Source organism: Lemur catta, chromosome 8 (genome assembly GCF_020740605.2).
Source record: "Lemur catta isolate mLemCat1 chromosome 8, mLemCat1.pri, whole genome shotgun sequence".
NCBI lineage: Eukaryota > Metazoa > Chordata > Mammalia > Primates > Lemuridae > Lemur > Lemur catta.
The window spans coordinates 8,533,781-8,559,859 of record NC_059135.1 but is presented as its reverse complement, the minus strand read 5'-3'; the positions used below and the strand labels follow the sequence as shown (position 1 = coordinate 8,559,859).

The following is a 26,079-nucleotide window of genomic DNA, read 5'->3' as shown; positions in this document are numbered from 1 at the left end:
GAACATGCAGGAAGCGGGTGCATGAGCCAAGGAACGAGGCAGCCTCCAGAGGCTGGAGAGGGTTAAGGAAGCAAGTTCCACCGGAGCCTCCAGAAGGAGTGCAGCTCCGCCGACACCTTGACTTTAGCCCAGTGGGACCCACTTTGGACTTCTGACCTCCAGAACAGTAAGATAATAAATCTGCATTGTTTTAAGCCACTAAGTTTATGGCAATTTATTACAGCAGCAATGGGAAGAGAATACAGGGCTAGATCTAGCCCACGGATGTGTCGTGTTGGACCAACACAAGGTGTTCTGAAAATCTGAAAGTGTCGCCTAAGAGTCCAAATTTCTAGCTTCGCTTAGGGGGAGAAAATAACAATAAGATCTGGCAACAATTCTCAGTATTTCTTGGTGACAGAAATCAGCTGGAGCTGGGCAGAGGCTGCGATCTTCAGACGGGCAGGGGCCCTGCAGTATCCCACCATCCTCACCTGCTTTGCTTCCGCGGTCTACCAGCTTGGCAGCTTTAGCATGCAGAGAAGGATCAAAAAAGTTCCTAACTTCAATGTAATATTCACTATAACGTTAATGACAACACACCCTCACTATCTGCATGCACGCTAGGTCTTCAAACCTCGGAGAGTTTACCTGCAAAAGGTGGTCCCAGCAATGCAGAGATGCCATTAGCACAGATGATGATGCCGTAGGCATTGGCCAGGTGTTCAATGCCAACCAAGTCTTCAGTCACGACAGGCATTAGGGAGAAATACCCGCTGGAAAAGCCTATCAGTGCACAGATGACCGCCAGGCCGGCATACGTGTGCATCAGCGGCAGAATAAAAATGCTGACGACGAGGGTGAAGTTGGCCAGCAGGAAGACATTCCAAATGCTGATGCAAGGTAAGTCGGCCACGATGCCCAGGATCACTTTTCCAAAGATGTGGACTATTGCTATAATTGAAGTCAGAGGGAAAACATCGTTCTGCTCCGATAAATTATACAAATTGACTATTTCTGGGAGGTGAATAAAGGGGATGACAAAGCTGCTATATGCAAACAAAGCCCAGAAAATAAAGGCTACAAACATTCGATTGGTAAAGAGCGAGGCCGTCCCAAAATAGCCCGAGTACCAGTCCGAGAGGCCCTTCCTGACCCTCATGGTCAGCTGGCTGATGGTCTTCAGAACCCGCAGGGCCCACATGTTCTTCCTGGGCAGGGCCTGATCTGGGCACTCCTGGGCTTGCACGTCACCAAGGGTGTACCCGTTCCCGAGCCTGCCGTCCCTCTCTTCTGTTCTGCCCGGCTGTCCGTTTGACTTCACGGACTCAGTGGAGAGCTCCGGGAGGACGCGTGGATCTTTCCCTCCTGGGTTGTTTCCGCCTTTCTGAGGGGACAGGGGCCTCATGAGCGCCCCACAAACACACAGGTTTAAGGAAACGGCACCTTGGATAAACATCGCGTTCCGCCACCCGTACTCCGCGCACAGGTACTTTAGCAGCACGGTCATCAGGAACGTTCCAAATCCTGTCCCCGTGGTGCTGAGGCCCTGGGCCAGGGCTCGTCTCTTCTGGAAATACTTCCCCACCATGACCACCGCCGGCAGGTAGACCATCCCGCTGCCAAGGCCTGCACGGGTTGAGAGGGAAAAAGGCACACAGGACAAGCAGAATTTGCAGCATTTGAAGATCATCTGCATTCTCTTAAATTAGTGTCTATGTATACTTTTTCTTTCTGCAAAGAAATAATAGTGATTTAAAAAAGCAGCACTGAGGATAAGAACCAGGAGGGGGACTGTCCACAGAAGGGGTGTCTAGCCCATCGTCTCCCCCAACAGGCTTTGCAGCACAGGTTCCTGCAATAACAAAATGAAGCCACGTTCCCAGACTATAAGCTTAATGCAGGCAGGACTGTGTCTGTAACTTCCCCGCTGGCACGCCCAGAACACACAGTATGTGCTTAGGGATTTGCCGGAAAAATAATTGGCTTCCCTGAGAGGCTCTGTTGTCTTAGGCCTCTGCTAATTGCATTAAGTATCCAGGAAAGCACATGTTCCAGGGCATGAAGAGCAACTGCAGGCATTTGCAGAAGCCTCGGGAATGGGCTGATTTGGTCACAAATTAATTGGAAGAATAAAAGGAATTATAATGTCTCCATAGACATGGCTACTAGATGTCAACACCACACGATACTTACTGTATCACTGATTTTTAATTGTATTCAAACAATTAAAACAGGGATAGTTTATTATTTACATTGACAAAAACAAAATGCTGGTGGGGGAGGCTGGGCGTGTTCATGGGAGGGAGGGCCTGAGAACTCTATACTTGACCCTCAATTTTGCTATGAACCTAAAATTTCTCTTTAAAAAAATGAAGTCTATTAATAAAATACTGGTCAGGAGGTTGTGTTCCAGGTACAGAGAGGGGGAAACCATAAGTCCCACTTGGGATGCTCATGGGCCCCCACGTGGACCCAACATGCAATAGCTCTGACATAGAGGAGCAGCACGGTAGTGTACAAGAGGATTTGCCCAGCGTCGCTCTCCAAAGCTGAAGCCTCCCTAGTTCAGCATCACTTAACAGTTTCAGAATGGTTTGAATTTGGAAGGAGACCAGAGCAGTCATACATACAAATGCGATAACTACCATGCACTGAGGGCCGATGATGATGTGCCCCTTGCTTTATCTGATTTAGTTTTCACAATAACCCCCCAAAGTAACTGTGGTTACCCCCATTTCAGAGAAAGGGGTATTGAACCTCCTGGAGGGTCAAGACCCTGCAGCAGGTAATTGGAGAATCTGGGTTGGAATTCAGATCCAGCTGGAGCACCTGGTGCCTTTCCTCCACCCACACTGTTTCTCACCCTGCCCTACTCACCTGTGCCTCTCGCCCCCTCCTCCACCTCAGTGCGCTGTGTGCCTTATTTCCCTCAGAGATATGTGATGTCTACAGCAACCGCCAGAAGCTGGGGAGCCTCAACCAGTCACTCTTCATGTGGGTACCCTTGTTTTAAGAACAATTAAACTAGCTTCTCTTTTCAAAAGAAGATGGACAAATGGCCGATAAACATATGAAAAAATACTTAACTCCACTAATCACTAGGGAAATTCAAATTAAAACCACAATGAGATATCACCTTACCCCTGTTAGAATGGCTTTTATTAAAAAGTCCACAAACAATAGAGGCTGGCGTGGATGCAGAGAGAAAGGAATGCTTATACACTGTTGGTGGGACTGCAAATTAGTACAACATCTATGGAAAACACTACAGAGATTCCTCAAAGAACTAAAAGTAGACCTACTGTTCAATCCAGCAATCCCACTACTGGGTATCTACCCAAAGGAAAAGTCATTTTATCGAAAAGACACTGTACTCGAATGTTTATTGCAGCACAATTCATAATTGCAAAGATGTGGAATCAACCCAAGTGCCCATCAATTCATGAGTGGATTAACAAAATGTGGTATATGTATACCATGGAGTACTACTCAGCCATGAAGAAGGATGAATTAATGCCTTTTACATCAATTTGGATGGAGCTGGAGACCGTTATCCTAAGGTGAAGTATCTAAAGAATGGAAAAACAAACACCACATGTACTCGCTGTTAAATTGGAACTAACTGATGAGCACACATGTGCACAGAGGGAAGTAAAACTCAGTGGAAATCAAGCAGAGGGGAGGTGGGTGAAAACCTACCAAACCAGTACAGTGAACACTACCTGGGTGATGTGCACACTTATTGCCCTGACTCAAGCATTACAAAAGCGATCCATGTAACCAAAAACATTTGTACCCCTGTAATATTTTGGGGAAAAAAAAGACAATTAAACTAGCTTCTAAGTGACTCCCAGAAGTGGTGGCAGGTCCCCAAGCCTCCTGATTAGCTTCAGTGAGGGCTACAGTGTCCCAATACTCTGCCTTATAGAGGAAATGAGCATGAAGAAAATGGCTATCTTTACCTTTAGTCAAATGCTGGATTAATGGCTTTTAAGTCTATAAAAGGCAGAAATCTCTAATTTCCTAATATTCAAAGAGTCAGAGAAAAATATTCACTAGCTGATAAGCTAGGCCTACATTCTGACAAGTTTGTTGGCTTTTGATTATCTGAAATACCTGAATACCGTTTGAGAAAATTAATAGAAATTTGAAGTTGAAATGTAGGAGTTACATAACATCTACTGAATGATTGTACAGTTGACATTTGAACAACACGGGTTTGAACTTTTCAGGTCCATTTATGTGTGGATTTTCTTCTGCCTCTGCCACCCTTGAGACAGCAAGACCAACTCCTCTTCCGCCTACTAGATGTGAAGATGATGAGGATGAAAACCTTTATCATGATCCATTTAATAAATAGTAAATGTATATTCTCTTCCTTATGATTTTCTTGATAACATTTTCTTTTCTCTAGCTTACTTTATTGTAAGAATACAGCATATAACACATACACAAAATATGTGTTAATCGACGGTTTATGTTATCCATAAGGCTTCTAGTCAACATCAGGCTATTAGTAGGTAAGTTTTGGGGGAGTCAGAAGTTACATGCAGATTTTCAACTGCATGGGAGGTTGGTCCTACTCAAGGATCAACTGTAAATCCTTATGCAGAAACCCTGTGTGATGAGTGAATGCCCTCTGAGAAATGAAAATTCCTGGTAGATTTCTATGGCTAATATGAATTTTGGGGACCTTGTCCCTTTGTATAAGCTGGTTTTTCCCTCTGCTGGAGCGCTCTTACTCTCAGACTGACCTAGGAGTCATGCCCTCGTCTCCTGCCCATCTCTCACCTTCTCAGTGAAGCCTACCCTGACTACCCTATTTTCAAATGCAACCCTCCCCCAGCCCCACTCCCAATCTCCCTTACCCTATCCATCTTTTCTTTTTATTAATAACCTTGGCACTTAGTCACATAATTTACTTATTTATTATGTGTATTTTTTATGGTCTTTCCCTATCTCTCCTTTTGCTAGATAATAAGCTCCATGAGGGCAGCGATATTTTTGTGTTTTGTTCACTGATGTTTCTGTGCCAGGAGCCTAGAACAGTGCCTGACTCATAAGGAATGAGATGAATGAAAGAAAGTTCTACCGGAATATGAAACAGTCATATTTTGAAATAATAGCAACATTTTCCATACAAAATTAATTTTACATTTCCAAGGTTAAAGTATAAAAAATTCAGCAGCAAAATGGGTGCATCTCTGGTTATTTTGAGAAACTAGTTACTGTATTTGTTAACGAACCAAGAGATTCTTTAATATTAAATATTGTGCCACAATATTGTCACCCTTATGATAGAATTGGGAGGATGTATACCAGAAAGAATCCAGATGGTCTTGGGTTTAAATCCTGGCTCTAGTCCCCATAAGTAACCGTGTGACCTTGATCAAGTTGGTTACACTCTGAGGCTCAGCTTTCTCATTGGTAAATCAAAGACACCACCACCTGCTTATTGTGTGGTGCTGTGTAGTGTGTTGTGTGTATATACATGTAATATGCCTGTGTCATAGCAAGCCTTCAATTAATGTTCATATCTTGCCTCTTAGGCTATTGGCTAATGAAACAGTTTAAATCAAATTCAAAGTAAGTTTTAAAAAACAGAATGGTTTAATGAATCTTCGTGTACCCATTATCCAGCTTTAACAATTATCAACTCGTGGCCAGTCTTGCCCTCTGACACCTCCCACCCCGCACTCCCTTCTTCATACTATTTTTATTTGTTTGTTTTGAGATAGGGTCTTGCTCTGTTTCCCAGGCTACACTGAAGTGGCATCATCATAGCTCACTGCAACCTCAAACTCCTGAGCTCAAGTGATCTTCCTACCTCAGCCTTCTAAGTAACTGGGACTACAGAAGTGTGCCACTATGCCTGGCTAATTTTTCTATTTTTGTAGAGACAGGGGTCTCAAACCCCTGGCCTCAAGTGATCCTCCCACCTTGACCTCCCAAAGTGCTGGGATTACAGGCATGAGCCACCATGCCCAACCCTCCATACTATATTTTGAAGAAAATCCCAAATATATCATTTCATGTGCAAATATTTTAGTATAAATCTCCAAATATAAGAAGTCTTTAAACAACATAATCATATCATTATCTCATCTGAAAAAAAATGAATAACTTGCTATCATTAAATATCCAGAAGGTATTCAAATTTCCAAATGTCTCATAAATGATGTTTTTAAAAAACTTGTTTAAATCAGTACCCAAATAAGACCTATACATTACTGTTTGTTGATATATATTTTAAGTCTCTTTTAGTCTTTCTCTTTTTTTCCTTAGAATTTATTTGTTGAGGAAACAGCATCAGTTGTCCTATGGAATTTGCCATATACTGGATTTTGCTGATGGCACAAAAAAAGTTTAATTTCTATAACAAAATATCTGATGTGTCAGTGACCATAACCAACATCCTAAATGTAATGTGGTTATGGTTTCTACACAGCAGCAGGACAAAATGACTAAGAGAAACAGAACTGAGGGGCATGAGCACAAGAACAGTGTTCGTTTTAACCTAGTGGGAACAATAAATGCTTCCATGTGTAAGGGGGAAAGTCATGGCCAATGTTGTAAGTGTCCATTTTCCTATTACACTGACTGTCCATGCCCTTACCAGCATTCACCACCAGCTTCCTAATGCAACTTTGCAATCCATAATTAGCACAGTTATTACTGCCTTAGGGATATGGCAGGTCAGGCACAGCCCTATGAATGTCCACCCTTCGCAGGGCCCTGGACCTATTCTTCACCACACCACACCCAGGATTAGAGGAGGGGCTGACAGCCGGGCAGGGAGGCCCAGGTCAGGAGAGAAAATCCTGCGGTCCTGGGTCCTGGATGTGAAGAAGGTGCCTTTGGGAGCCAGGCTGAAGAGAATGGGGCAGTGGCAAAGCTGAAGACATCTGCCAGACACCCTGGGCTAAGAAAGGTTGCTCAGACAGACATTAATTTTCTACTTAATAGGAGGACACTCCCATGTGATTCTAATTGCCTAAGTGTCAAAAAAAAAAAAAAGATACAGACAAATCTGCCTCAAATGTTTTTTGGAATGAAGAAGGATATCAACACAGTTTCTTTCAAATATAAATGGTACAGTAATACACACTGGTTTTTGCAGTAGATCCTTGCATCTAACTTTTTTCTATTAAACAGGAGCTAGATTGCCAACTGGCTCCAATATGTCTCACCAATGACAGCCCAACAGCACTTTACATATGTAACCTAACTGATTTGACTGAATTTCCCACTGAAATATAGTAATTGGAGATATAGTATGGATAAATTTATTTTCAGAGATTTCCTTTGGGTTTTTTTAATGTATAAAAAGTGGCAGTAATAGCGTCTCAAACATTTTCCTTTCACCAGCCTCCTGAATTTCTTCCTATTTCTTGGGCTCCATAAATATTTCCAGAATAGCTAAGTGAATGAATTACATAAATGAATGAATACAGAGATCATATTATTCAAGAATCAATAAGCAATGAACTCCAAGAAATAAAATTCCACTTAAACAGAGTCTAACCATAGAAATCTCTGCATGAGGACATTAAATCTCAAGTCCCAGCTTTTAGGATCAAGTCATAGTCCACACCACCACATCAGGTCCCAGTGGGTCCCACGTATGTCCCCAGATACCCCAATGCGGCTCCTTGGTCTCAGCAAAGGAGTGTTTATTTCCTTACCTATAATACAAAAATCTCAATGCTAGCTCTATTTGTTGGATTGTTATGGGGAAAAGAGCTTCTAAAATACTCAGCGAAAACATCTTAAGTTCTTTAAGAACTGTTACCACAGGAGGAGTATGAGTATGTTTTAGTGGTCTACTGCACAGCATGGTGACTGTAGCTAATAATAATGTATATTTCAAAATAGCTAACAGTAGATTTTAAATGTTTGCATCACAAGGAAATGACAAGTATATGAGGTGATGGATATGTCAATTAGTCTGAGTCAATCATTCCACAATATATACATGTACCATAATATAGCATTTTACCCTATAAATATATACCATTGTTACTTGTCAACTAAAAATAAAATTTTAAAAAATGTATTATGTATAATAATGGAAAAAAAGAGTTGTCATCAAGTCCTTCAGATCAATGGTTTTCAAACTATGCTTGAAAGGATACAGAAGTGTACGTGTACATGTGTATAGATGTACATTATGGTGTATACATTACCATACATATGGTAATGTGTACATGTATGCAGATGTACATTATGATATGTACATTATGGAGAACTGGCTTATAGATTTATAGGGACAGTAGGTGTTTGTTTTTTTCTAGAGACAAGGTCTCACTCTGTCACCCAGGCTGGAGTACAGTGGCATGATTATAGTTCACGCAACCTTGAACTCCTGGGCTCAAGCGATCCTCCTGCCTCAGCCTCCCAAGTAGCTGGGACTACAGGCATGTACCACCACATCTGGCTAATATTTTGTATTTTATGTAGAGATGGCATCTTGCTATGTTGCCCAGGTTGGTCTCAAACTCCTGGCCTCAAACAATCCTCCCACCTTGGCCTTCCAAAGTGCTGGGATTACAGGTGTGAGCCATTGTGCCTGGCCAACAGTAGGTATTTGCATTCACATTTTCCTGCTATCATAAGGCATATACTTAAGCTTATAATACAATAAAATATCATATTTATATATTAATATATTGAGTAAATATATTGTTATATATTTATGTATTAGCTAACATTTACTGAGCACTTTATTATGTGCCAAGCATTGTGCTAAGTGCTTTATACAAATATCTCATTTAATCATTTCAGCAACCATGTAAGCCAGGCACTTTTCTTTTTAAAAAAAATTTTATTTATTTATTTATTTTGGGGGGGTTCCTCAGGGAATTTGGAGGGCAAGATGTCCTGCCTCCCCAATTCCTCCCACCCCCAGCCCTGCACCAGGCTCTTTTCATTATCCCCATTTTGTAGATAAGAAAACCAAGGCATAAGTAGTTTAAATAACTTGCCCAAAGTCACACAGATAATAAGTGGTTTAAAAAAAAAAAAACACCAGAATTCCAAACTAACTTTTAATTCTTATGCTAACGCATTCATTAGGACTGTAGCTCTGAACACAAAAGGAAAATTGAGCTGGATTAGATTCATTAAAATACAATTATACAAGTAAGTAACCTACTTGTCCGTGTGAATCCCATTACCTGTTGACAAAGGAAATTATGCCTGGGAATATATTTTGCAGAACAAATATGCCAACTGTATTGCCTGCCAGCCAACTTTAACCTCTTCACTGGGGAATGACACCCTAACTGTGCTCTAGATTTGCTTTGTAGAGAGTCTACATGTATGTGGGTTTCGTGCTATTTCATTAATTTGAACAGAGCTGAAGGAATAAATGATTATTCTGTGATTTGCACTTGATTCTGCCATTATTAAAGAGAGAATGTTATCAATTGGTCTATTCACCTTGGTCTGTATTACTATTCTCCTTTTCCTTTTTCTCATAGGAGAAAGGGAAATTAATTTGATTTAATTAGGCAGGCCAGGAACTGTTGTTAGGTTGGTTTTCCTCACTTAAGGTGTATTTTCTATCTTTTATTAAAAAGTATTTCCTGGAGGGTAGGGTGGGGTTGGGGTGGAACGGAGGAAACAAATCAAACTATTTTAGTGCATGTCTTTTCTCCACAGTTAAAGTATTGCCAAAATGTCCAATAAAACATTAAAAATCAAGTTTAAAAAAAAATCCACATGCTTACCAGCTGCCACTCCGAAGGTAATAAAGAGATAATGCACGTTTGCAGCATAGGCACTCAACACCCAGCCCAGGGAGTTGACCAGCCCTCCCACGATCGCCGTCCGGCGGCACCCACAGGTGTTAATGAACAAGCCGATGAAAGGTCCTGTCACAGAGCATTGGAAAAGGAATTGACTAATGGCGCTTGATTTTCATTCTTTCTTAGTCAATCTTCATGTGAAGACAAAGAATAAAATGTTATTAGAGCTGTTAAATAAAACAAACAAACAAAAACCCCACATTGCTTTACATGACAAAAAACTGTTCCCATACAAAGATGGCTTTAAATAATTTCATCAGAGAGCACAAAGTTCTAGGTTTGCAAGGAAGGCAGATCCGAAATAAATAATTTTGTACCCCCATGAAGAGCTGAAATAAAAAAAAATAAAATAAAAACATTCCTTCTTTTGTCTATAACAGAGGCCCTAAACTAGTGGTCTAGGGGCTACATCCACTCTGCGGTGCATTCTGTGGATCCCAAACAAATTTTTAAAAATGTTTGGAATCTATTGCCAATGTTTAAAGATTAAGAGAATTCACCAAAAGACCAGTGACAACACAGACTATCTTCCCGCAGGGCCCAAATCAGCTGGAGCTGTGCAGTGGCAGACCCCGCTGGGGTGGGTCATACCTTTGGAGTTTGCCACGGTCTCTACCCTTCCCTCTGGTCTCACACCTGGCCTCCTTCACATTATCTGTGCGGCCTCTTTACACGTAGGTCTTTGACTCCAGACCTAAAGGGAGTGCAAGAACTCCTGTGCTTGAAGCAGTGAACGTATTGCCTGTTTTCACGAGGACACCCTGATGAAAGTCTCATCACCGCTTCATTCATCCTCCAGCCCCTGCTGACTTGCACACTCCCTGTCTGGACCCGTCAGGCCGTGCACTTGCAACACTGTGTGGAGATCCAGGAGTACGCTCCCTCGTGCAAGATGGGACAGTCCTCACTGCAGTAAGTATTACACGATAAACATTCTGATCGCGTCCTTTGCTTTGACATGCTAGTCTCTAATTGTCAACCCTCTTTGTTTTCTTCCTGATTTTGTGGTAATTTCTGATGTCACTGAAGCTGAATGCTTGTCTTGTGATCAAATAGTAATCCAGATCTTAGCAATACAATGGGAGATAGTACTCAATATTCAGTAGGATGGTACATTTTAAACATCCTATTTTTGATCATTATTACTTTACATAGTTATGAAACCCTATAATGCAGGTGGGACTATTTCAAGTTAAAAATTTGTTGAACTCTCAAGAGCTACCCCTTGTTAGTCCAAAGTGAAATAAAATTTTCCTTTAAATTTCTAACTGTATTTAAGTGCATATTTGGGTACATAGTCTGCTAACGAGTTTATTTTGTCTAGTGGTTTTGAGAGTGCCTAATCCTAAAAATTATGAAGGTAAAGACTTATTAATGTAATTAACTCTGTTACATTACAGGAAGTAATCCAGTAGATAAACCTCTTAGAATAGATTTAATATGTTAAGTCTATTTTTATATGTTATATATTATAAAATATGCACATTAGAGAAATAATATATAAAATAAGCACATTGATATAAACATCTGAGGGAATTATTGGGGGTAACTGAAATTCAGATACCATAAGTTAAAGATATTCTTTGATTTCTTTACATGTATTTTTATTTTTCTAAACTCACTGTCACTTGATCATGCCAAACATGGATGAGTGGGTAAAAGACAGAAAAATGCATGACTTGTCAGTTTGCTGTTGATACCCCTTTGAAAGGTCAACAGATCATAGGTCAGTAGCACAATCATATTTTCCACATTACGGAAAGGGCCCAGAAGCAAGTTTTTCTGAGATACTGTATGTCTCTGAAAATTGCATTAAGATGGCATTTGAGGAAAACAAAAGGAGATAATTCCCAAATTAGTGCAAATATTTATGTCTGGAGGAATTTTATGAATCAAAAAGAAAGTATTAACTGCTTTACTGATAAAAACATTAAGTCGGTAACAGTGTCTGGCTTTTTAGTTAATCAACTCTTGCATGCTGGAGCTTCAGACATTTCTGATTTGCAGATGGGCAAAACCAGACCCACAAATGCTGTGACTCCTCCACAGTTACAAAATAGGCACATTAAAAAAAAAAAATTCCAACTGAAGCTTTCTGACTCTCAGTTTCATTTTCTACCCATTGTTTAGTGATGGTCCTCTGGCATCTCCAAAATCGAATTGCCATTTCAACAAAATAAAAGAACTTCTCCACATAATCTAAGGAGAGGGGAATGATACCATACAACTGAGATACAGTTCTTTGGCCATGACTCACGTTTTTGTAGAGTAATTCAATGTTGGGGAATGAGAGTATATGCATTATCAGACTTTTTCCTCTTCAGAAGGACTCTGAATCTTGGACCATTTCCCACATATTAAATTATCACATAGCTGCCAGGAACGCTCTCAGGAAGTCACCATGTTTGGCCTATCCCAGCAGTGGACGGGGTGGAAAAAGCTCAGGTGAAGGCAGGAGCAATGTGGGATGAGCCTTGGCAGCGCTCAGGGATGGAAGTAGCTCTCTGAGTGTAACCCCTCACTGCAGCAAAGAGTTAGGAGCCTTTAAATCAATGGCTCTCTGCCTTGGCTGGACACTGGAGTCACTTAGGAGCTTTGAAAAAAAAGACCTGATGCTTGGGGTCCATCCCAGGAGATTCTGATTTAATGTTTCAGGTGCAGCCTGAGCATCAGGGTTTTTTAAAGCTCCCCAAGCAGATGGGACGTGCAGCCAGGACTGATGACCACTGCTTTACATCTACTTTGCAGGTCAATTACCTTTTGCAGCCCATGGATTCAACTAACGATACAGTGTCCTCCAAGAATTAATTATTCAGAGAGCTATCATCACAAAGGCTGCTGTAGATATGAAGGAGGTGATTGATTTTATTAAAAGTTGGGTCTGGGCACAATGGCTCTCGCCTGTAATCCCAGCATTTGGGAGACTGAGGTGGGAGGATCACTTGAGGCCAGGAGTTCAAGACCAGCTGGGGCAACATAACAAGACCCCATCTCTACAAAAATTTAAAAATTAGCCAGGCATGGTGGTGTGCACCTGTACTCCCAGCTACTTGGGAGGCTAAGGCAGGAGGATTGCTGGAGCCCAGGAGTTCAAGGTTGCAGTGACCTAGGATGACGCCACTGCACTCCAGCCTGGGTGACAGAGTAAGACCCTGTCTCTGGAAAAAAAAAAAAAAAGTTGGGACCTCCTGCAGGACACTGGCAAATCCATGCTAGTAAAGAATGAAGCAGTGCAAATTTATTGAATTTCCCATTGCAAATCACTGCCCAAGAGGAAGATGGCTTGCAACTACTGTAACATAATTCGTGGATTTTTTTTTTTATTTAAAAGGGGTAGGCCCACATGTGCTTACAATGATTAGAAAATAAAAATGATTTATATTATTCACTTCAGATATATTTTCAGTTCTCATTTGATGTAGTGGCAGGCAGAGTGTCATAGCATAGACAATTTTGGAGAACAATGGACCAGGATTGAAGCCTATCCTGCACTTAAACTGACTGTTTAACCTTCGGTAAGTTACTTAATGCCTCTGAGTGTTGCGTGCTCTTTCTCTGTAAGATGCAGATGACGGTCTTGCCTCCAGTGTTGTTGCAGGATCAAATGAGATAATGTGTATAACATACACTTGGCATGTAGCAAGTGATACATAAAGGAGAGCTGCTACTGCTGGATGCTGGATTCTGGCTTGGAAAAGTTCCCTCATGTTGCTCAACCACTCTGCAGCCACCCTGTACCAGGAAGCTTAGGATAATGAACAGTAATTTAAGGTCACAATAGACGGAATAAAAGACCTTTCATTTACACAGCTACGAGGTCTGCTGTGTTATGATTTCTGAGACCAAGGGCAAAAAATGTTTATCTGGCAGGCGGCTTTCCCTTTAAAAAGACTAGTCTACAATCTGAAATTCCGCCGTCTGGAATTCAGGGACTCTCAGACAGAATTCCCAACACACAATTATCGCTCAATTAAATGAAAGACGTCCGTCACATTTCACCATCTATGAGTTAGGTGTTCTTATTTTGAGAATCACCTTTGAAACCATATCCAGTAATTTCAGGACTGGTTTCTGCTGCTTATTTCCATAGAACTTGTGAAACACAATACCTAAGACAACCTTATTGGATGGTTCAGAAAATATTGCGACATTTCATACCCTGGCCTTTTTCTGAGTCTTTGTTGTTGCACGCACACACTTCCTTGATGGAATCTATATGTGTCTTATTCTATCCCTTAAAAAATATTTTTAAAAAGGTAAGAAGGTTGGGTTTTAAGTGTTCTAAAAGCACAGTTTTCTTTTACTAATTTATTGAGAAGGTAGAATCACAGCCAACATGAAACACTGCCTACACTAAAACAAACCTACCTACACTTTTCATATGACAAACAGTCCTAGTTTTAACAAGACCAATGCAGAGTTGAAGAAGTGAGTTCAATACTGTTATAGACAAAAATGATTTATCAACTATTATCTGATACACATAATGCTGCCTTTATTTAATTGTAAAACTATCAGTATTAATTCCCTTTTATCAACAAGCACAAGCACACACACATACACATACATGCACACAGACACACCACACTTCTTGAGAAATAACACCTTGTCCTTGTTTCCTATCAGTAGCACTGCCACTGTTATTAACGTTGCTTGTATTATCAAAAATAACACTGACTAAATGCCAGCCAAGATCAACAAGAATTGGAGTCAAGCATATAATTACTAATGGCGGAAATCCCTGCAAAGGCACGATTCCCTTCACACTCATGCCCGTCATACACACACTCTCACAAAACCAGAAAAAGATCAGAGGCCATTTATGTTTCCAGCATAAAATATGTCATAAATATTTTAAATTAAAAATAAATTAGATATAAACATATGGCTTTTCTTTTCAAGTGAAGAAAACTGAAAAAACATTAGGGTATACTGGTAATGACCTCAGAGGACTGTTAAGAAAATTAAATAAAATTAAATGAAATAAGTAAGGAAGCACCTAGTATATAATAGGTGCTTATTAAATATTAGTTGACAGTAAGAGTTATTTATTTCCCAAACTGAAATACATTAGCCATAATAACATTATATTTATAATAACTTCCAGGTTTGGTATCTCCAACTATGTAAGAATTGGTTTCATAGATTGCTGTATGGTTAGGCTTAACTAGAAAAAACAAGAATATATTATTATTTCTTCCTGTTTTCTATATCAGTAACCTTTCTAAAAAAAGAGTTTAGTAGATTTTTCAGTAACAGATGATCAATAATATTTCAAATTAAAAACATTAGAATTCATGAAATAAGATTATTACTTCACTTTTATAGTATTTTCTTTAAAACTTTTATCTTTTAAAAACATTCATAAATGTTAAATAAGAAGAGTTTTATAGTGATAGATAATGAATTATAACAGTAAAGAAAACAGAGTTCGGGGCAAAGAAAATTTTTTAAATGATCAATTTTTAAAATACTCCAAATTTTACACCATCCAAATAGACATATCACGCAAAAGAGCAAATATTATATGATTCCAGAGGTACCTAGAAGAGTCACATTCATAGAAAGAGAAAATATAATGGTAGTGGCCAGGGGCTGGGGGAGGTGGAACTGGGGAGTTGATGCTTAATGAGTACAGAGTTTTTGTTTGTTTGAGACTGGGTCTCACTCTGTCACCCAGGCTGGAGTGCAGTGGTGTCATCATAGCTCACTGCAACCTCAAACTCCTGGGCTCAAGCAATCCTCCTGCCTCAGCCTCCCAAGTAGCTGGGACTACAGGCATGCGCCACCATGACTGGCCAATTTTTCTATTTTTTGTAGAGACGAGATCTCACTATGTTGCTCAGGCTAGTCTTGAACTCCTGGCCTCAGGTGACCCTCCTGCCTCGGTCTCCCAAACTGCTAGGATTACAGGCATGAACCACCACGCCCAGCCCAGGGTTTCAGTTTGGGAAGATGAAAAAAGTTCTGGAGATGGATGGTGGTGATGGTTGCACAATGATACGAATGTACTCAATGGCACTGAACTGTATATGTAAAAATGGCTAAAACGGTAAATTTAATTATATATATTTTACCACAATTAAAAAATGGTAATCACTAACATCTAATATCTAATGTTTTGACAATATAAAGCATTACTTACAGCGGGGAAATGTCATTTTATAATTATTCAGTTTTACAACAGGTCACAGACGAACATACCCACTATCAAGGTGATGCCCATGCTGAGTGAGCTGACCCACGCCGTCAGGCCGCGGCTCTGGTGGAATTCTTCAAGCCACTCCACATTGAGGACTCCCAGGGCCATTTGGGAGCCCATGATGAGGATGTGCACAAAGAAAGATGAAAGGACCATCATCCAAGCCCAGCCTCGGTCAATGTCTGGGTGGGGCTTAAGCGTCTTCTTATCTTTGGGGTCATCTTCAAAATCATACCCAATATCTTCATGACTTGTATACATTTTCCAAGATTTTTCTGAAATACATATAACAAATAATTTCACTGAACATCAAAACAAAAAATATCTTCATCTTCTTTGGATAGCTGTACCTCCCTGTCATAACCGAAGTGGCTCCAACATCACCTCAAGCCTGCAGATTCATCTTTGTCATTATGTGGATTTAGGAACACTCCTTACTTTTTCTTTCTTTCTTTCTTTATTTATTTATTTTTATTTTTATTTATTTATTTTGAGACAGAGTCTCACTCTGCTGCCTGGGCTAGAGTGCCATGGTGTCAGCCTAGCTCACAGCAACCTCAAACTCCTGGGTTTAAGTGATCCTCCTGCCTCAGCCTCCCGAATAGCTGGGACTACAGGCATGCACCACCATGCCCAGCTAATTTTTCTCTATATATTTTTAGTTGTCCATATAATTTCTTTCTATTTTTAGTAGAGACGGGGTCTCGCTCTTGCTCAGGCTGGTCTCGAACTCCTGAGCTCAAACAATCCTCCCGCCTCAGCCTCCCAGAGCGCTAGGATTACAGACGTGAGCCACTGCACCCGGCCCACTCCTTACTTTTTCACAGGATCAAGTGCTTTTATAGAACCTGTTTCATCTTCATAGCCACCGTATATGTAGGTATTACAATCCTGGAAATAGACTCAGAGAAGGGAGGTGACTTTCCCAAAGTCTCATGGCCAGTATGGAGTGTGGCCAGATGGGAAACCAGGATTTGAACCCAGCTAGTCCTGACTGCAATGCCCATAACCCTTTCTCCCTCCCAGAGATGAATACTGACAGGTGTCAAGAAGGATGTCAGAAGGGAAAGCCAGGCCTCAGGGAGACTACCTCAGGGCAGTTTTACCTTGGTGGGACCCTGGCAGAGGATCTGGTTCTCAGTTTTCGTGTGTGCAAGTGTTCAATTTGTTCAGGATGGCCAGAGTGGATTAGCCTCAGGGGGATTGGCTCTCAATAAGCCAACTCAGGAGAGACTGATTAGTAGAAAGTCAATGCATTATTTTACAATGGGAGATAGGCTTTGTAATAATGGTCTGATGATACAAGACACACACTTTTATCCCTTCTACCCACCCCGATTCCCAGCATTTACTTGGGAAATTTAATTAGTTACTAGAAAATTACTTGGAAAATAGGAAATAGGACTAAGGGAGTTTGGATAGTACAGTGATGGTACCAGTTACCACGTGAGGCTACCAGGTAGGCAGGAGATCATGCAGGGCCTCCTGTGCGAAATAAGGAGCAGGGAGTTTATCTTGCATGTAATGAACAGCCATGGGCTGAATTTACATGAAGAAGAGACAAAATGGGGCTGGTGTTTGCATAGGTCCATCTCTTAAGATGTTTGGAGGAGAGGAGGGAGGCTGGATGGAGCTAGAATATGCTAGGTCAGGGAGAGTTTTTGATTTCTTTCTTTCTTTCTTTCTTTCTTTTTTTTCTAGGATGAGAATTAAGAGTGTGTATAAGGACTGAGGATAAGGAGCAAGAGTCGGGGGTGGGGGGAAGAGAGAGAGAGAGGCAGGGTGACTAATCCTGGAGGAGGAGGGACAGGGATGGTCTTGAAGAAATACCCATCCCCTGAGTCTAGAAGAAGGGGAGGGTGGATAGAGCTAAGATGGTCAGTGGTGGGATGGAAAGCCACATCTGATGATTTAATTTCTTTGGTGAAGCAGGAAGTTAGGTCACTGGCCCAGAATGAGGAGGGTGGAAGTTGTGTAGGAGCCTCAATGTTTAGGATAATGGAACACACTGTTGCCTACAACAAGTGGAAATGATTGCTGAGCAGTTCCAAAGGTCGAGTGGGGTCCTGCAGGGCCTCGCTGCCTGGCTATGGGCTGTGGAGCACCAAGGACAGAGCCAGGGAGCACTCAGCCCCAGAGCCTGCAATAAGATGGAACATTGTCCACAGAAAACTTAAAAACAACAAACGACTAAAAGTTGGTCTGCTTTTTAAATTATCACTCCCTGCCAGCAATTCTAGACAATGACACTGATAAAAATTCTCCTCTCTGAAAAACATACTTTGCTGGTTTAAGTTCTAAACAATTTTGTTGAATTTGAATGATATATATGTACCCTTCAAATTAGCCAGTTTTTATTTTCTGTAACCATTGTATTCTATGTGGAAGCTATTTTAGAGAACTCCTGGTTTTATGGTTGACCCTGGCACAGGTGTGGCCCCAGCTAAACACATTCGTTTCACAAGTAAGCTCCTAACAGTTTAGAATTGTTGGAGCTCACCTGAGAAATCTGTGTCTGCAACTCCTGCCAGGCTACACATTGCGGCCTTTAACAGAATATTCGAGATGAATTGTGCCAGCAAAATTACTGTCTAGAAAAAGAACCAGGACTTGAATCACTTCTCTTCTGTCCCTCTATGTGCCCACTAGTAGATTTTATTTTTGTTTAAAATTTAAAATAGTGAAACAGAATGCAAGACTACAAGGTGAAAAACTTTGTTTTGGAAAGTGACATTTTTAGTTAATATGTTTTACATAATTTGAATAGTATCTTTAAAAGTTAAGTCTATTTTTAAAAATTATTTTAAGAAAGAATAAGTAGGAACATAATAATTACTATTGACTATTTATTACATGATTATTACTGAAAATTGTTTTGTTGCCATGGAAGAGGGTGATGTAAAAAACGAACCTTTCTGGGTGTCAAAGACACTGGGCAGCCTCCAGTTGTGGGGCTTCAGGGGCGTTCTCACGTGGACAGGTAGGCAGGAGAGGGAAGCAGATTGTGGCAAACGCAGAGTGCCTACATCCCGTTTCTGTCCACGCCTGAGCTAAGAATTGTTTTTTTTACCTTTTTAAAGTCTATTTGGCTCACGAAATATAAAATACTCACTCCCTGACCCTTTACAAGAAAAGTTTTCTGACTCCTGGACCATAGCGTTGGTTCTGGCTAAGGGTTTATTGGGTGGGTCTGTTGGAAAAGATGGGTGCAGGGGGAGCAAGGAGATGCCAGCGGATCTGCCCTGGGGCTCATCTTCTTCCATTCTCTCACACCTCCTTCTCATTATTATTTTTACCTTTTAAATTACTCTGTCTCCTCAGATGGCTGTCCAATTCTCAACTGCTACATTGCCTGTGTGCGTTGCTGCTCCTGCCTGGGGGTCCTTTTCCCCCTGTGCCTCCCTCCACCTCCCCACTACCCAGCTTGCTGGGAGTGATAAAATGCTGAGCTTGCCATGCAATTTCCCCAGCCCTTCTAGTTATCATTAGTATGAGTCTCTTCAGCTATTGTGCACAACCTTCTCTCCTTCCATCTCTCACTCCTTCTAGCTTCCTGGCCCTCATCTGCTCATCCTTCAAGATTCAACTAAATTATAATAGTGAAACCTTGAAATAGTGAAAAAAAAACCCTGAAAACATCTCTAATATTCAACATCAGAGTACTTGTTCAATCAATCAATCATGGTATAGCTATGCAATGCAAGTCCGCCATCAAAAATAAAGTTTACACTTTATGACCTTCTTTCCAGATCTTCAAAGAGCCTTGGACAACTTTATTTTTGACATATACGATAATCCCTTTGTTGTTGCTGCTCAAAACATGTATCCATAGCAAAAAAAAAAAAGACTGGAACAAAACAAAGAAAAATGTTGGTGGAGATTATTCTTTGAATGAGAGTCTTACAAGGAATTTCCCCCTTTTTACTTACTAGTAAAACATTTCTAAATAAACATATATTAACTTTATTATATGAAAATAAAGGTCCCTGCCTTTATCTTTTAAATATCATTTGGTAAATTAGTGGCTAGATTGTAAAAGAGAAAAAAACAAGACAGACAATTCAAGAACCACCTCTCTTGGGTAATCTTCCAGCTGGTCTTGGGCTCCAGGATGTGTGTGTGTGTGTGTGTGTGTGTGTGTGTGTGTGTGTGTGTCTGCCATCCACTCCCCTCCCAACCCATGAACCTGCCTGGGGCTAGAAGGGATGAGCCTAGAAACGGTTCAGAAGGGGTGGTTGGTGGTTGTCTTCCCTCTGTCTCTGTAAGTTTTATGCAGAATCCCAAGGAGCCAGAAAGAGGAGGACCAGGCAGCTTGACACAGGGTGTGAAGGGCCCACATGAGTAATAATGTCATTTTACAATTCGTGGGACAATGTCCCACTATGTTTAATAAGATAAAACAACAACTTGACATTTTTCTAAAGTCCATTTTCAACTAAGAAGGACTTTGAAATAATAATAATAAAAAGTTACAGTTTTTCAACCCATGGGTTGAAATATTAAGCACTTTTCTAAAGCAATGTTAAGAACTTTATATTCTTACTGAATTATTTATTTTATGGGTTAAGAGATGTAGTTGCCATGAGACTGCTCTCAACATTTCCAGTTCATTTGTTCATAAATAAATGACACTGAATAGCATTTAATGGACAAGTATTATTCAAGAGGCACAACCGTGCATGCAGAATACAGTGTCAAATGCAGAGCACTGGCAGTGGGTGGGGGCGGGGCAAAAGAAGTCCTTTCAGATCCTCAGGCGGCCCCCACAGACCTACTGGGCAATAGAGTCATCTGCATTTCACACTTAAATTTCTCAAACAGTAATTAGTATTTTGACTAGTCACAGTTAACTTATTGTCCAACTAGTTAACTAAAACAAATAAAAGACTACAGGAATAAATGTTTATGCCCCCATATTCAAGTTTGCTTTTAGCATTGTAGCATTTATAGGATTATAGATACAAAAGCATCATTTTAGTGTTGTAATCCTGCTATGCACCTGGGGAGAGGGAGAACTCGGGAAGGTATCTGGCTCCCCAGACTCCATATCTTTCTCCAACACATGGCCTTCAAGCACCCCGACCTTTTCCACATGTGACACACAAGTGACATGATGACATGTGCATGGCACACGGGGGTAAATGGAGGCAGTGAGTGTGGAGCTTCCGCTAAGGATCAACATGGAAAATGTAATTCATAGTAGGCACTCCTGTGTTGGAAGCTCGGCATGTAACACTAGGGCCTCACCCTAAAGAAGACGAAAGAAGGAAATGGTAAGATTACGGGAACAACAGTTAACCTTCCATTCCCCCCAAAAGTTGAGTTCATAGACCATGAAAAAGAAATCATAAGTTTGGGGGCGGGGGTAATACATGGCGGCTATGGAAGGGGGTCGGCTGCATATTTACACGGTAGTAGGCAGAAATGAAAATAATAGATTTTTCTGGAATGTATCTGACATTGGTACAAAATTTAATTTTCTACAACTCTGTTATGGGAGGAAGTTTTCCAAGCAAGTCATTCATTTTTAATTTGGCTTTGTCATTATGTCGCATGGGGTGAGCTCATTTTGCGTGAAAAGCAAAGCGGAAACGCCAGGTTAACGCTAACGTCAGTGTCCTCAAATGGTGGACGGAGCGAGGCGGTAGCAGGTTCCTCCTCGGGCGCAGGTGTGTGGCGGGGTCACCTTTAACTTGGCTCGCGGGTGCCTCTGCCCTGTAGCCCTGCTGTGCACAGGACATTCTGGGCCGGTAGAGGGCGCGCCTCTCAGGCCGAGAGGCCAGAAGGGCTGAGCGGAGCGGAGCTGGTGCGGCGCCCGCGCGGCAGGACGCGAGTCGCGGCCGGGCTCCCACTGGATTCGGGCGCCCTCGACACGCGAATGCCTGCTCTGTGTCAAGGGCTGTGCTGGGTGGCTTCTCCACAACGATCCTGCCCAAATGGTGTTAATGGCCCCATTTCACAGGTGAGGAAACTGAGCCCCATGTCGAATGGGGCCATGCAGCTTGGAGAGGTCAAATTAGCGAGTGCGGGCCCCCGGCCTGAACCCCGGCCACAGGATTCCGAAGCCTGTTTCACCGCCGCCCCGAACTCACTCCCCGCTCTGACACACGCACCCGACACGCAAAGGAGTCGGACAAGGCCCAAGAGCTCTCACTAACCCCCGGCAGCCCTCAGTCATCCTTGTTAACGAGGCTGCCTCAACTTTTCCTCAGAAAGAAAACGGCTTTGGGGTAAGCAGAGTTGAGGGCCTTGCGGCGTCTCGCCCCGAAATGGCCGTCCCCGGCCCCTCGCCTCAGGCCAGCTCCCCCTCTCCCGCCCGGAGGAGCGCGGGGCAGCCCCGCGGGGAAGCCGGGCCGCTCGCAGTGCCACAGCCTGGCTCCCGCCGCAGTCCCCGGTGTCCGCCTCCCGCTTCATCCCGGTCCCGTCCGAGTCCCAAGCGGGGGCCTCGAGCGCGGCGGGGGAGCGAGGCGGGCGCGGGGCCCCGGCCGCGGTGGGCGGGAGGCGCGCGTCCCTCCGCCCAGCCTGGCGGGCGGCCGCGGCTTCCCCCGCGCACCCGCCCGCAGCTCGCCGGCCCCTGGCGGCGGCCTGGGCACGACCCCCGCGCCCCGGCACAGACGGGCAGCCCTCCCCGCCCCTGCCCCAGGCTCGCGTCGCCCCTTCGCGAGGGTCCCCGTGGTGCCACGGCCGCCCGAATCCCGGGCTCCGGGATGCCCGCGGCGCCGCGCGGCCTCGGGATACTCACCGCCCGCGGCCCGCCGGGCTGCGGCCTCACTCGGCTCCCCGCCCGGCTCCCCGAGCTTGCTGCTCTGCTCCGAGCCCCCCGAGCAGCCGGGCATGGAGATGCGTTGCGATGTCGCCTGTCATCCTGGGCATGCCCGCGCCTCGGCTCTCCGCCGGCTCCGCGCGCTCGTGCGGGGCGCCCGGGCCCGTCTGCCGCTCGCTGCCAGGCCAGGTGAGCGTTTCGTGGAGCTCAACGCTCGACGCCCCGGTCTGGGCGGCTTTAAAAGAGGTGCGTCCGGAGGTGCCCGACCCTAGCCAGGGCTTCCTTCCAATCGGCGCGATTTCAAATCCTCATGCTCGTTCATTCCTATACCGGCTAATTCTGGTTTGGCAGGAAAAAAAAAAAAATGCAGTCACCTCACATGCACACTCTTGTGGCCGGTTGAAGTTTATAGCTCTTTGGCTGAGGTTCCGCTAATGCTCTGCACGTTTACAACTGGGGGAAAGGGCCTGAAGCCTAATCCAGGAGGCAGGTGAGGACAGAAGTATCTTCCACTTCTCTGAAACAGGAGAGAAGGGATGAAACAGACCCTCCCCCCAGTCTGGGCCACAAAACATAGCAGTTTGTAGAGCGAACAGGGGAGCAGGACCTGCAGTATTCTTGGCCAAAGGGGACTGAAAATCTCTCATTTGTCCCATTCTAGCTACCGCCTCTGTCTGCTTTTTCTGCAGTGTCGTGGGCACCAGGCACAGATTTCATCTCCCTGTGTTTCACCCTGTTCCCAGCAGGGCACCCAACGCAATGCTTTGCCTTTGGTAAGTTTTCCTATTTGTTAAGTCAGTGTGTGGATCAGTGAAGCCAGTGCTATTTTACCTCACTTGAAAGATTTTGTAGTAGTTCTCTATTGCTATTGTAATAAATTCTCACAAACTTAGTGGCTGAAAACAACACAAATTCATTATTTTGCAGTTCTGGAGGTCAGAAGTTTGAAATGGGTCCTACTGGGCTGAAATCATGGTGTTGGCACCTTGAAGCCTTTGTTCCTTCAGGCAGCTCCCGGGAAGAGCCGCCAGCCTCTGGATGCTGCCTACATTCCTTGGCTTGTGGCCACTTCCTCTGTCTGCAAAGCTAGCAATGTTGCATCATTCTGCGCCTTCCCTCCATACTCACATCCCTTCTGTCTCCTCTATTCTACCTCCTCTTCTACTTTTAAAGATCCTTGGGATTATGTTGGGCCTAGCTAGATAATGCAGATCATCTCCCTGTTTTAAGATCAGTGGATTAGCAACCTTAATTCCCCTTTTGCCATGTAAGGTAACATATTCACAGGTTCCAAGGATCAGGATGTGGGCATCTTTGGGAGACCATTATTCTGCCTACCACAGAGTTTCTTCTTCCTTCCTCTCTTTTTTCCTTCCTTCCTTTCCCTTCCTTTTCTTTCTTTTTTTCTTTCTCTCTCTCTTTTTTTTGGGCAAAAAAAAAATCACATGTATTTTTCATTGCCATGTCTTATATGAACTCTTATTTTTTGAGATAGAGTCTAGCTCTATTGCCTAGGCTAGAGTGCAGTGGTGTCATCAGAGCTCATTGCAACCTCAAACTCCTAGGCTTAAAACAATCCTTCTGCCTCAGCCTCCTGGGTAGCTGGGACTACAGACACATGCCACCATGCCTGGCTATTTTTTAATTTTTATTTTTTGTAGAAATGGGGGTCTTTCTTTGTTGCCTGGGCTGGGCTTGAACTCCTGGCCTCAAACAATCCTCCTGCCTCATCCTCCCAATGTGCTGGGATTACAGGCATGAGCCATCGCACCTGGCCTGAGCTTTTGATTAAAAAATAATTGAGAACATTGTGAGAAACTGTGGCTAAGTGAGGGCATTTTGATGAGAGGCTAGGCTTAGATGGTCTAAGTGTCTTACTTTTGCTGATGAGAACATGAGCAAATGGATGGTTAATGGCCCTTGGCCATCCTTCTCAGATATCACTTATTTCAACCAGGCTCTTGACAGCAAGTCAAGATTGGGGTTCCTGGCAAGTACCCCAAGCACAGACGATCTTTCTTGTTTGCAAAGCAGTCTATATGATTTTTAAGTCTGTTTTTTTTCTCTGAAACCTTACAGATTTATTGAGGTATGATTGATGTAGTATGAACTGTACATACTTATATGTACAATTTGAGGAGTTTCAGCATGTCTGTGGAACCTCACCTCAATCAAATGACTCCAGAATTTTCCTTGTGCCACTTGGCAATCCAGTCCTCATACCACCTCCACATCCCCAGGCAGTCTTTAATCTGCTCTCTGAGAAGCTTCTGCTCTGGACCAGGAAGCACTTTTCTGATAAATCCTTTTGTCTTCATGAGTACCATAGCTCTTACCTGCCTGGTCTCTCATTGACACAGGTAGATTGAGAGCAGACCCAAAGCAGAGGGACCTAACTGTAATTCATGGTTCTGTATATCTGGGTTAAATGAATCGAAATCCACTACCAAATAGCATATAAAGACAAGCATTAAACTCTTTTCATGCATCTGAAGTAGAGGAACCTGACATTGTCTCTTGATTTTTAGACAAATTACATATTATCTTACAATAGCTATCTTACATTTAATCGAGTTGTATTAGATAACAACCTTGCCCCTTAAGAAGGTAAAATGATTCAAGTGCTGCCTCTAAAAGTCCCTTCCCTCTTAGTTCTAATTATGCACTCAACGGATTGTATAACTCTACTTTGGAGTTGGGGTGGAACTGAGAATTTGGACAATCTGGTGCCTTAATTTTAGTGGTTTAATGGTGTGGATTAGAACAGAGTGGATAAAATCAACTTTTGAGGAAGTTGCCAGCACAGAACATTGAAGGGTTTACCCCAAAGTGTCAGCTTGACTGCTCCATTTTTGTAGCCAGTCGAGATAAAGATGACCTGAAACTTGCATGGTCACCCAGGGACATCCTCTGTTCATCTCTCAGTGTGGAAGGTAGCTCTCCTCCCCACTCCTCTGAGCTTAATTCAGGGCGACCAAAGACTAGAATCCAGAACACATTGTGCCTGAATGTGTTCAAGCACATGACACACTCAGGAGAAACTTTATGAAGGAGGAAGGAAACGCTTTGTCTGACCCAAGATCAGACACCCAGTGCTGTGCCAAAACCCTCACCACCTCTTGCCTTGTAGGATCAGTCTGTGCCCACCCAGCATTCTCCCTGTGACTGAATGTATCTTTCCTTAAGTGCAGGTGCTTTTACCAGGTGGGGATCCTGGTTACATCTGTTCTTAGCAGTCATCTTCAATCTTTGCTGCAACCAAACTAGCCTCCAGGGGTTTTAGACTTAAGCAAGACTTGGTGGGTAGGAGGGCCTGGGGTGAC

At 42.9% G+C, this 26,079-nt stretch overlaps 1 protein-coding gene across 2 annotated transcripts in view; it reads right to left on the bottom strand.

Annotated features, from left to right (window-relative positions):
• SLC16A14 (solute carrier family 16 member 14) overlaps positions 1-23,178 on the bottom strand; it is a 28,851-nt gene extending 5,673 nt beyond the window's left edge. The window contains exons 1-4 of one of the 2 annotated variants that reach the window (XM_045559470.1): positions 22,736-23,178; positions 15,996-16,268; positions 9,714-9,857; positions 631-1,608 (exon numbers count right to left, since the gene is read on the bottom strand). In XM_045559470.1, the coding sequence (XP_045415426.1) occupies positions 631-1,608; positions 9,714-9,857; positions 15,996-16,268; positions 22,736-22,829 (1,489 nt within the window). In that variant the 5' untranslated portion in view covers positions 22,830-23,178. The remainder of the gene's footprint in view (positions 1-630; positions 1,609-9,713; positions 9,858-15,995; positions 16,269-22,735) is intronic. The other variant, XM_045559471.1, reaches the window with a different exon arrangement.
• Between the last annotated feature and the right edge of the window lie 2,901 nt (positions 23,179-26,079).